Consider the following 13,286-nt stretch of genomic DNA (forward strand, 5'->3'; position numbering starts at 1 on the left):
TTGTACTTATCATTTTCTTTTATTTTTTTAAGTTAAAAAAATGCTACTGAACAGCTTAAAATAGGCAAGCTTCTCTTCTCTTTCTCTTTCTTCCTCCGAAGTAAACCTTCTTTTTAAATATAGCATAATTTTTTCCCCTTTTCCCATAACAGGATTGATCCTTTACTTCAGTATAACGAAAGCATGAAATTTACAGGACAGAAATGCTAGACAAAGAATTCCTGTACTTAGGTAAGTGTAGTTTTCCATTCCTCACCCCCCACAAGAAGGGTGAAGAGAAAGTGAGCAAGGCCTTGAATTATGCCTTTTGTTATCAGTCACTGCCCTGAGATAGTGAACCGAAACAGAGCTGATAACTCGAAGGTGACATCACAACCCAGTCTTCACGAACTGACATAAACACTTGATATTCAGTTAACCCCAAAGATAAGGCACAACTCCCTTAACAGAATGTTGCACTTGATAGCACTATTTTTGAACAAATAATCTTTTCAAGTATCAAGCTGTAATTTAGGAATATTAAAACATGACCTTTGCAACACAAAGTATCAGTCTTCTGTGGTTTGTATGCAGCAGTAAAACAGCACAAAGCTAGCACGTGCTAACGTTCAAATACACTCCACTTGCTTACTTGCATTATATTAACCAATCCAACATTTTAAAGAAGAAATATCTTATGCCAAGAACACATTAAACATTCTCGGCAATTCAATTAAATTCTTACAGGAGATACTGAGAAGTGTTTAATTTGCTTTCTAAACTATATCGCTCTCTAGAGAAGCAAGCCTCGCATCAGTCCTGTTCCGTTTATGAAAGTTTAGCAGGTAGCAGTTCTGCTGAAGTTCCTGATAAGCCAGTTCTATTCTTCTGATTTATCAGAACTCACTAGTGCAAGTGCAAATGAACCCAGCCCTATATCAAAAGTGGATCCTACATGACATGGCTAGTAATTTCATTTAGCTATGACTTAAGTAATGCTAGTAGACTGAAAAAATAACTAGAAGAAGGTGAAATTGATGTGCTCGCTCTTTTTCGACTTGACCTGTAATCTACTATTTATATTCACAGGACGTCCAAATGCCACTACAAATGCCTACTATTGCTACCTATCCTTGTCCAGGAAAGTAATATAAATCATTTTCAAGTGACAACAGCATCAAGACAACTATAACTTCATGAAAATGTTTGAAATAAACAGCTGAATTTTGAACAAAGTTACAAGTCTCTCACAACCAGCATATAATATCTTTTGTTCTGTAATGAATCCCAAAGAGCTGGGAATCTAAACATAGAAATAAGGTGGTCTAGATCAGTGCAGTGTGATTCTGATACCTCCTCTTCTCTTGTCATACCACAGCAACAAAAATCAGCTGAGCTGAGCCTAACAAAAACAAGTCTGAAGAGGATCCAAATGTACGCTGAGAGTACAATTCTAAATCGTGTTAAGCAGACGGACACGTGCCCACCTGCAAAATGAATCTTCCACAGGCACAGAGCTGCTATGGCAACTCTTATCTCCTCTACTAGAGCAGTAAAAGAGGTTTGACTGGGGCATCATTGGAGCTGAGTTTTTTTATGGTGTATTTTTTTGTCTCTCTTTTTTTTTTTCTTTTTATTATAGCAAGCTGGGTTCCAGAGTGGCAAACTGGAAAAAAAATAAATTTGATTCCATGGTTTTGCTATATCATGCAAACTTCTACTAAGCCAAGTTCTTTGAAAAGGCTTTCCCTTCAAATTCTTTTTGCCCATTTGGGTGGTCTCATTACTGTGTTGTAATGCTCTGTGCTATAATGCTCAGTTCTTCCCCTAGCCATTTCCAGGGGGGGAAGAAAAAAGTGTAAGAGAATCTGGACATTTCCTAAGATAATGTAAAATCTTCAGTGGTTAAAAGATATATCATAGACTAGTAATTTGAAGACTGCTTATATTCATTCACTGTTTATATTTCTGGTTTCCAGTTGTTCATACGGCCCATGTTTCGTTTACTCTCCAATCACCATGGACTTATTTAGCTCCATATTCTGCAACCCCCTGGTAAACTGCTGTCCTGTTCATTCCCCTAACTGCAATGGTGACCACAGGTTCAGGGACCCAACACTGTGGTGTTTTAAGAAAAAAGTAAGGCAGTTATATAATCGCTGCTACCACCTGTCAGCCTTTTATGAATCTCCTCTATCTCCAATTTACTTTTGACTCAAAAAGAATTTAAAAAGGTTTTATCTACTATTTATAATCCCAAAATTCCCACTCCTTTCATGCACACATATGTATTGGAAAGCACCACCTGCAAGTCTTTGAAAATATTAATTTTTTAGTACTATATCCAACCTTGTACCTATGTGTTGAAAATAACTGTTCATTTATTCAGTAATATATATAGCAGTGTTCAGGAACAGAAAGTTGATTTTCCACCATAAAAAGCATAATAAACAAAATGTTTCAATGCAGTACTGTTGGCAAACAAACAAACAAAGATATTTTCAATGACCATGCTTAATAGGCTAAAGATTCTGAATAATCAGCATACTCTATGATGAAAATTGGTTATAAAGTGACAGTCCTGTACCAATCCAAAATTAATCTTTGGAATATTTTCAAAATATAGGATATTTTAAAGACTCCTAAGATTCCACAAAGAGTAAAAATAATATCTGAATATTTAGGTATGCTTTCAAAATGAATAATCAACATTCTTTCATTAAGCAGTCTAAGCAGGCATAAGGGGGAAAAAAAATAATGTGGACAGTAGCCTAAAACCTTTAATAATAAAAATGCTATTTTGAGTTGTACGTTATTATCAGTCTGAAGAGCTGCTCCAAATCAGAGCTATTACAGTATGCACTCCCAAACCACTCTAACAAAGATGAATCTACCTATTACCAGGTTAGGATAGCAGCTATTATTACAGACCCTTGATTTCTTTCAAGTAGCTCCAATGGAATAAGCCACAAGTGAATAATAAAGATCTTATAATAGCCCTTAAGAATTCTTTTTAGGTTAGAAGGCACAGAAATGAACTCAGGAGAGTTAAAGAACTCTCATCTCCTGATAAGAAAAATAATTAACCTGACTTAATGTATCTGAGTAGGTCTTAAATAAATCAGACTTTTGTACTTCAAGAGCCAGACTAAAACCATATATCAGAAAAGTACGTAGATATTGTCTTATAAGTACACATGGAACATATCTAAAACCACAAAGGTCTGCAGGTCATTTTGTGAAATGTTCAATACATTCTACTTAAAAGGAGATGTGTGAAGTACTTACAGTGCTTAGTTTGCTAGAGGTAATAATGATTCGTCTCTCATGCAACATACTGGCATAAAGTTGCAGCATGTTGTTCACATCCACAGCAACAAAATATTCAGTGAGGTTTCTCTGTTTAAATAAATAAGAAGTTAACAATATAGCAACAGTAGTAGCTAAGTGGAACATTGTATATATTACTTACAAAAAAATTTTGTCCAATTAGTAGATGGGGAAAAAAAAACGACCCAAAACTGAAATAAACCCTTTTTGCACTAAAATTTTTATGCTTTAAGAATAATTGATTGGGTTTTCAAGCGAATGGAAAACTAACTTTGGTGTAATTTATATTTTTCTCATTTAATTATGCTTCTGAATTAAGATTTGCCTTTTTTTTGTTTTAATTTGACAAAATATGGAATTCAGTATTATATCAATAGCACCATATGCTATTAAGTTAACTATTACTTCCAACCCAGGAACGGATCTTCCACCACTGCAATAACTGTTCTGTCACAGCTACAATAATAAAATTGTGCTATTTTGCCAGGCTCTCCCCAAGTCAACACATTTTATTCTACTTCAAGTACAGCAAAACAGCTTGTCAAAAAAACACCAAGCTTTTGCTTGAGCTGTATGTGCCAGGACATCGAATGGCCAGCAGCACTGGTAGGTGGAACTGGGTCCTTCCTGCAGCCACCCTTTTCGCCCCTAGTAAGAACCCCACTGTCATCCCCACTGTGGGGTTTAATAAAAAGCAAAGTGACCAGCACCTCCTACTTATAGTTCAGACAATACAAAAGTGGTGGAAAGAGAGAAAGGTGGGAAGGATCTCTGTGTTCCAGCTGAACTTAACAGTATTTCTGCATGGCACAATGCCAGAGACATACAAGTTCTGAATAAGCTGAAACACCTACCACCAAGAAATGCCTAGGAAAACAACAAATTTTTGTAAATGTAGAGAGAATTTGTATGAAAATATACAAATACACCCCACAGTATACAAAACATTTAATTGCACGTATCCATTATCATATCTGCAACCAGAACTCTTACTCATCTCTTCTCAGGAAAAACGTATTACTGAAGGTTAGGGTAGGAGGTCTATCAACCATACCTCCCAACCCAAGGACAGAAGCTGAAGAGTGGAGCTGTGAGTCTATTCTGGATGTGGCCAACACCTTGCAGCAAGGTAAGGCACCCCAGAAAAAAAACACGAGGGCAAAACAAGTGGTGGAGGCTTCGGAGCGGGGTGCCTCATGGGCGCTACTACATGAAGAGCTAACTTTAGTTAAAGCCCAGATGATGATCAGAAGATTGACCTCTTTTTCAGAGCATAAAGTTATTCTCGGCTACAAACACTCCATTTAGAAAGAAACCCTGGTCTTTCGAGTGCTACTTTTAACTGGTCGTCAGAGGCTGATGCAGCATAATCGGAGCCCAGTTTGCCTCAGCCAGCCTCTCGCGCCACCCCTGATAACGGTATGCTGATTCTGTGTTGCAAAATCTGTGGTAAAGAGAGTTCGCTGTCTTGTACAGACCGATGTATCTTTGGGACACACTCACAGTTATTTCTGCGTTACATCTGAAAAGTCACTGCCCCTGAAACGTGTGAAGCTGACAACAAAGAATAAGGAAAATTCATTTTATTGCTAATTTACTATAATTACCTCATTTCTTCACTCCCTACATGGCCTAGCCCTCCACTTGTACCATACTATTCCCATTCATACTGGAAGGCTGAGACTTATATAAATGGAGTAAAAAATATATATAGAAAAGGCACCTTGGAAATTACTTTTCCTTTCTCCCACAGAATCAGCAAAATAAATCCACAGCAGCACCATCACATGATCCTCCACAGCCAGAGGCCCAGAGCGAAGCTTCCTCACGTTTTCTTCAAGTGGAAGACAACACACCTTCTAACCTCCAAAGCTACCTTCTAGCAGAACCACAAATAACAAGCTAGAACAAGTCAGTTCTTTAAAATAGAGGAATACAACCCATAGGGTGGAACGGATGGAATTAAACATTTAAAAACTAAGCCCTGTCCTGCCCAAAGAGTCCTTGCAACACAGGTCCTCTCTTTTGCTCCTCTGTCCAGTCACTTTCCATAGTTTTCTGGTTTGCACCAAGGGCTGTGCTATTCCCCCCGGGTCCCTGGCACAGACTCCTCTCCACCACCACAGACGTAACTGCAGGTCCGCTCTCCACTGCGAGCACCCTACCACTCCTCACCAGCCAAGCTTTCCCCGGCTCCGTTTCCTTCCCTCGCCTGTCCCACCCCACGGCCCAGGAGCCGCTGTCCGCCCAGGACGCCGCGGGGCACCACCTTCCCTCTCAGCCACGGAGAGGAGGCGGGAGGGGGCGACCGTGACGCCTTGCCCACCGCATCCTGCCAACACGCCACCGCAGCAGCCATGAGCACGCTTCTTTCTGCGCCAACACCACAACATCTGCCAAGAACGAGTTCTGCCGTCCTGCGCGATTGCATACTGTGGCGAACCCCCAACAGCTTAACTTATAGAAGGAAGTTGTTATTTGAAAGTGTAAAGAGTGCACATCTATACATCCATATTCAATTCCAGATTGAAATGCAAGAGTGGAAAGCAGAAAGTTTTGAAGCTTTTTTATTAGACATAATCCAGCTGAACACATCATAGAGAACGTGATCTGAGATTTCACATTTGCAATCTACCCACCACACCATCAAGGATTTAGCATCTACAGAATGTACTTCATAAAAAGAAAAATAATAATAATAACCACCATTCCTGGTGCATGGTTACCATCCAAATGTAAATAGGCACGGCATGTTTTCATGAAGCCTGAAACAATGCCTTCTTACACAAAACGTAACCACATAACTCGATAGCTGAATTTGCAGCTTAGCTATGCAGTGTTTAAAGGGCAAGTAACACGAGGTGCAGAAGTGGAATATAGTTTACATAAATAATCCTCATAAATGCAAACAAGCCAAGTAATTATGAACAAAGGGTGGATATAGCAGCAGTCAAAAATGCCCTGTTAATGCTTTAAAACGAGTTAATGATAAATGCAACAGTAACTACTAGCTGAAGGTTGTAATAATAGACATCAATCATATTCTAAAAACAGGCTTGGAAAAAAAATATCTCCTATTGATAAAAGCAGAGTTCAGCACTACCCGCAGAACAAGGCTGATACTTCTCCTAAATATTTAAAAAAGAAATTGCATACTTACGCTTTCAGGGATTGTTGGCAATCCAGTTATATCAGGAGTAATGAAATACGAGTGCTAATCAATGGGGAAAAATAATTAATAATTTATGCACACAGAAACCAAAAATTCTTTTTTTAAAAAACCCAGCACTTAGGATTTCCAACCCCATCTTTGTTTATGTAAATAGCCATTTTTCCAATAGCATTCTTACCCATACTAGACAAAGAATTAAGCAGATCACGACACAAAATGACAAGCTCTGGTTCAGCACAGCACACAAACCAAGAGAACAAAACGCTGGGCTGCAGTTTTGAAATAACACTGAAATTAAGCCAGCTTTAAATGTTGTCACGAGCCTGAGAGTAGCACTGATTAACTTAAGTATCAATTTAAAAATTGCAACCAAAACAAAAATGTTAAAGGACAAAATGTAAATTTAGAAAGGAAAAGGAAAAATCATTTGCATGAGAAAATTAATTAGAATAGAAATATTATTACTTGATATACATTCTCTTCTCTTTCCAAACATCTTTGAAACAAAAACGCGCTAACAGAAATGCAAGGTCTGACAGCTTGAGATTCTGCAATCATTTAAGAAATACATTAGCAATTTTATGTATCTTAGTTTAAGGCCATCTAGGACATAAATACAAAATGGATTAAACTAAAACCAGATGTAATTTAAATTATTCCCATTAATCCAGTGCTTTTAGTAATCAGACATGGATTTAGCTCAGTAATTTTAAGGCAGTTTTGCATATTAGTCTAAATCTTGAAGGACAAAAAACCTCAAGTGCATACTAAGTAAATGGGATAATTATTGACTTTTTAAGCTTTTATTGGTTTTTAAGGGAATTTTTACATTTTTCGTAGGCTTTCTTTGTTTTTACAGTGCATTTTAAAATGATAATTAACAACACAAAGACACAGTTTGTTTTCAAGTCAAACTTGAAAAAGGTATACCAAATCATAAAGGAAGTCTATAAGATCTTAAATGTGTCTTGTGTTCAAGAAAAAAAAAATAATGTTAATACTATTAACTCTGTGTAGGAGACTTATTAAACCAGCTTGAAACATTTAATAGAAAATTTTCCCCACAAATTAGGTCATTTGGCAACAGTTAAAAATTTAAGAAAGGAAAACTCACTTTAAAAAGGTATCCCATAAACCTCATCCCATAAACATCACAGCACTTGCACAATAAATATCTCAGGTTATTGTTTTGCATCAACAGAGGGAAAAAAGGTAAGATTTTTTTTCTCTAGTCAAGAATGGGAAAATATTCAGATTAACAGAAGGTCTACATTCTTCAGAAGTACAACGTGAACAGAAAATTATTTCCTATATGTAATAAGGTCACAGAATATTTATCAAAAGATTTCCGAGTAACAAAGTTAACTTTGCGAAGTAATTATTTATAATTAACAAAGTAATAATATTTCACTCATTAAACAGAAAAGGAAATCAGAACTCTGAGAAGCAAAGACCCATTACTGCAGTCATTAAGAGTCATAAAGCAGCAAAAATAATGTGGTATGGAGTCCTTGCACATCTTTGTGAACTCCCTTAGGAAGATGTACAACCTTGGAAGAGATACTAAATTAATAGTTGCTGTCCTGTATAAAGTTTTCTCTAAAAAGGGGCACTAGAAAATGCAAGTTTTCTTCATTAATTTAAGGGTTTGATTTAGGTTGCGGTTTTTACGAAAGGATTATGACGCGCACACACACATATAGCTCTGAAGTTAGACTGATTTAAACAGAATAGGTACATTAATATTAGACTGCTCTTTAAGGCTAAAGACAGCAGCAGAATTTCCCAAAGGACAGGTATAAATAAGCCTGAAAACAAAAGAGATATCCTACAGCAAGTAATTATTTCTTTAATTACAGTAGGCTTTAGATAGTCAGTGCCTTTTAAACTCACCGATACAAGACAAGGCTGTTTTTTCAAAACTTGCTCACTTGTAAAAATCATCTCTTGGTTCTTATGCAAGACGAGAGAAAGATTGAACAATTGACTTTTTAGTTTTCCAACAAAAAGGCTAAAGCTGACTCTAATGCTTGTAATATTCCATGTTTAAAATATTGGCTGAAAATATGTTTCATTCTTTGTATTCCTTCCCTATTTGAATTCAGACTTAACTTAGCTAGCTTTTCCAACAAAATAAAAATAAGAAAAAAAAAAAGAAAAATCACTTTTGTTAGCCCACCATGAGTAAAATAAAAGTGATCCAAATTATATTTAAGCTGAGGTTTCATAGAACGAATGATCACTCCTCAAATTTCAGTTGCAGAGTATTCATTACTGGGACCACTAAACGAGAAGACGAGAACAGAACTTGGTCCCTAACTGGACTAAGGCATTTTGGTGTTCTCCTGACCAAGGATTACTGGGAAACACCATGTATCCAGATACTGAGTGTAATTTATGCATGATTATATACATGCTATCCTAAATACCTTTGTGGTCTGCCATTTAAACCTCACTTCAACATCTATCAGCTTTACCCTGCATACCTGAGTAAACGGTGGGAGGGATCTTTTTAATTGTGCATCATGGATTTTGAACGAGACTCATCCTGACACAATGAAAAGCCACCTCATGATGTCATTTCTACAATTATTTTTCAGACTGTAACTTCTTTTTAAGTGTATTACTACTGATGGTTTCAGTCCAGCTTATTTACAATATACAAGGAGCAAGAAAGGAACATCAATACAAAAGACTAGGCACACAAAGTTAAGAGTTGAAATTGGCCATAAACATTTCCCTGCTCCCTGCAGTACTGAGCCTTACAAAAACAGAGATGCCTGTAGATCCCACAAGCGCTCTGATTGAGGCTAACCTATTTCTTTCTGCTCTGCCCCATCTGAACCCACAGTAGTTGCTCAACTGTACCTGCAGCAAAGCATTTGCAAGAGGCCTGCATTCAGATAAAAATACTCCAAAACTCTCTGATTTAACAAGCTACTGGGAAGAAGAAACAACTGAGGAAAAAAAATAAATTCTAAAGTCAGATAATATTGAAATAAAACCAGCGAGCATCAACTTGATTGCGAGTGATTTGTCATCCCACTATTGCCAGCTGTATTCACCACAACATTCAATTCCAGGTTCATCACAACATTTGGGGTAGGCAAGATCTATGCGAGATGAACTGCAACGCTGACAGCAATAGGCAGTAACATTTTGTAAAAAGTGCAAGGAAAAAATACCTTTAAAATATCTCTGTCCCTCTGAAACACAGTAGGATTTTTAAAGGACTTTATCAAGTGTTTTAGGGCTGCCAAATTAGAATTGGTTATAATACTGCAATAATGATAGCAAAATATTATTTGATATACAGAAATATTCTTGGCAAAGGTACTAAGAACTGAAAAATAACTTGAAAATGTTACACTGACAACAGAAAGAAAAAAACAGCAACAGAAACAATTCCAACTGCAGCCTCAAAACCCAGTACGTTGTTCTGGTGAAAAAACAACACACAAGACTGGAAGGACTTCCAAGCACAATGGGGCAGCACTGTTCAAAGGGGGAAAATATTAGGCCTCTATAGCTTAGTGAAAAAATGTATAACAAAGAATCTGAAATATGACAAATTAAAGTAAAACAAAGGTAGCATTATGTTAAGCAGCAAGGGTGAATAACTATTGGAACAAAAGTGGTAGACTCTCCATTTCATACGTCTTTATAACAGGGCCAGATGCTCTTCTAGAGTCTGTGCTTACTTGAAGTATTGGGCTAAATTCTAAAATAAATGAGTTAAAAGTAACAGGAAATGACACAAATAAGGTCAAGATAAATAATCTAATGATCTTTCAGTATGTGCACAAGGGAAGACTTTACAAAATCACTTCTTTCTGTGTCCTGCAAACTGTGATAGTTCAATCAAGGAACAGGGAAGGAACTTGCACCCAGTTGCTTATACGTGCAGTACTTGTACGGATGCTGAGAACAAGAACAATGTCTCGAAGACAGCAGAGGCTCTGTATTGGCTTTATGTTTCATGTGGGCTCTACAAATATATTTAAACATGCATCCATACGCTATTTCTGTTAAAACCTTCAGGAACGTGTGACAGGCTCACGTTTTCATGTTTTCTGCGGCAATCCCATCTTGCCATACTACCCATGTCCAGTCCCACATCATGAAGAGTCAGTGCACAAAAGCAAGAAAGGCATGGACACGTTCTTTCACCTAGATGTGCTGAAAGTTTCACATAATGCAGGATACTTTTCCTACCATCTCTCCTACAGCATTTTTGCATGATCAAGCAAAACTTGGAAGGAGGGTAGGGAAGATGGGAAAGAAGCCAGCTTACACAGACTTTTCTCCAATCCTGCAAGTCTACCTACTCAGACATAAGAGGCAATAAAACAGAGTTAGTGTCTCCCAATTCACAGCAGGAGAAACGAAAATTATCTACATGAAACAGCTGGAAGCACAAAAAAGTAGTTCTAGAACTGCCAGATCCCACTGCAGTTTACTTTCTCATACACAGAGCAAAATTTGAATTTCTGCTTCTTTATGACTTTAAGAGAACAACATGAGACAGAGACAAACTCTATTCTGCACAGAGAAAAGAAAAAAAAAAAGGTCGCTTAAGTCAGTTAATGATGGGAAGCAACATAAGTTTACTCTTTACAAAGGGGTGGGGGTTTTTTGCTTCAACCTTACCTACTTAGTCAATAATAGGAGTAGGAGTTAAACAGAATACTTACCACGCTTAAACTGACTAAAGCATTCGCCTTTGGCACAGGATGGCTATACAATGATTTTAACAAATCATTTGAGTCATCTTCCTATAGGGAATATTTTTTGAAAGATAGTTAATTACTGTATAAAAACTGACTAATTACCATTTACTACACATAAAACTATATATTGACAAAGATACATGCATATATGTAATGAGAAAGACAATTGCAATTTGCAGTGATGTATTTAAATATTAAGTACAAAATTTAGGTCAACTTTGTATCTCAGAAAATGATGGTATATGCAAGTTCAGTCAATCTCTTATGTACTTCCCCATATACTCCTTAAATGAATCACATTATTTGCAACTAAAAATAGTGTTAACACGTCTAGCTGGTCTGCACATTTTGAACGTCATCTTCCTAAAGCTGTTAGCCATGGCATTTGTCTATTCGAAGCTTTACTAAATATGCAGCTACATAGCTATATCGTACACTTTAAAAATGATTCATCAGAGCACACAAAACACTTAATAAGGTTTACTAAAAAGTACGTGCAGTTACCAGGTTTAACTAGGATTCCCCGCCTTGATCTCTAAATGATAAATTTACTTGGGAAAGACATGATGGAGGTTTTGTTTGGTTTAGAGGTTTTGTTCACAGAGATTAAATTCTTTTTCTGCTCCAAATAAAACCAAGAATATCAGCAACAAGCCAGGGCCAGCTTTTAAACATACTGTTTGAGTTTGAAGGAAGCTTCTGCCTCTCCCTGCAAGAGCGAAGATGTTACTGGCTCTCACAGCAGTGAACAAGATTTTGAGTCTAGCTCCTGATCAGACAAACAGCGCCTGGGCCAGGGAGGGAGCAGTGTCTGCTAACAGCCTCCTCAGCAACACGAGTGGCACTAAGCAATATAATAAAATACTTCTGTACACTGCTAAAACTTTCTGATCCATCAAAACAGTTTCCTCAGCATATAGGGCAACAAGCTTATCAAATGGCAACTTAAACTGGTTGCAGCAACAGCTGCAATGTCAGAACCAGTGATCAAGAAACAAAGGAAAAGACAATCTCTACTCCTTCTCTCAAATACAACCCTAACAACAGTTTTTACTATTACAGTTGAATCAGAGCCAAAACCAAAGTCTCATTATACCACTTACGACTTAAATGTATTCCACACTATTCAAACACAGCTAACACCCAACTTTCCCACTGAATTTTCTTTTTATATAAAGTATCATCGTTTTCTATAGTTCATTTACTAAAATGCACAATAATCGCTTATTCTATAGTTCATATACTCTTGAAATGTCAGCTTTTCCAGTCTACAGCATATGGCTGACTATTGATGCGCTTTTTTTTTTTAATTACAATCTAGTACACTAATACAGTTAAAGCAGAAAGGTATAGCTTTAATGTTCTCAGTAAAGACAGATGCCAGTATTTCCTTTCCTGCGTAATGTTGGAATATGTCTAATTGCTCATGAATATGCAAACTAAACTATCATGATTCTTCACCAAATGCTGCAAGTAATTTTGTCTTGCTAGTTGAGATGACAGAATTACGAGAGGTAGTTTTTAGTTAATATGAAGGGTGAAACAGTACATCATATTTTATGCAGTTTTGAAAAAAAGTGTTTGTAGCTGATAATCAGATAGTTCCAGAGATCTACAGTTTACAATCAATACGTCATACAGATCTCCAGTGATGTGACACTTTGCTCACACTTCACGCAGGACTTGTTTATGCTAAGACTGACACTTTATAAAGGTATATTCTCAGCAGTTTTAAGAGCAATGCGGGATTCAAGTGACAGCGGCAGCTGTATGTTCTTTGAATTCTATATGATGAATGTAAAAACTTGCTTCTAAATTCTACTACAATTTTAAGCTTTTTATGAAATAGTACAGAATCACTTCACAGCACTTCAAATGGTGACTACTATTTCAAGGACAATATTTTACACAAAGAAACAGAATATCTAAAATTACCTGTTCTTTAGCCAAATAATCTGCCAGGGTATTTAGGAGCTTGTAGTATACCTCAAACCATGGTAGGTAACTAAAACAGGAGAGGGAAGAAGTATTTTAATAAAATATTAATATATCTTTTCCAGTGCTTATAAAATTCT

General features: G+C 36.8%; 1 protein-coding gene across 2 annotated transcripts in view; it reads right to left on the bottom strand.

The window, feature by feature from the left end:
- DENND1B (DENN domain containing 1B) overlaps positions 1-13,286 on the bottom strand; it is a 158,791-nt gene that overhangs the window by 66,617 nt on the left and 78,888 nt on the right. For both annotated transcript variants that reach the window (XM_086617344.1, XM_086617343.1), the window contains exons 6-10: positions 13,147-13,216; positions 11,176-11,256; positions 8,375-8,434; positions 6,470-6,523; positions 3,268-3,378 (exon numbers count right to left, since the gene is read on the bottom strand). In XM_086617344.1, coding sequence (XP_086473470.1) covers positions 3,268-3,378; positions 6,470-6,523; positions 8,375-8,434; positions 11,176-11,256; positions 13,147-13,216 — 376 coding nt within the window. The remainder of the gene's footprint in view (positions 1-3,267; positions 3,379-6,469; positions 6,524-8,374; positions 8,435-11,175; positions 11,257-13,146; positions 13,217-13,286) is intronic.

The sequence above is a fragment of the Tauraco erythrolophus genome, chromosome 10 (assembly GCF_009769465.1).
Source record: "Tauraco erythrolophus isolate bTauEry1 chromosome 10, bTauEry1.pri, whole genome shotgun sequence".
Classification (NCBI taxonomy): domain Eukaryota; kingdom Metazoa; phylum Chordata; class Aves; order Musophagiformes; family Musophagidae; genus Tauraco; species Tauraco erythrolophus.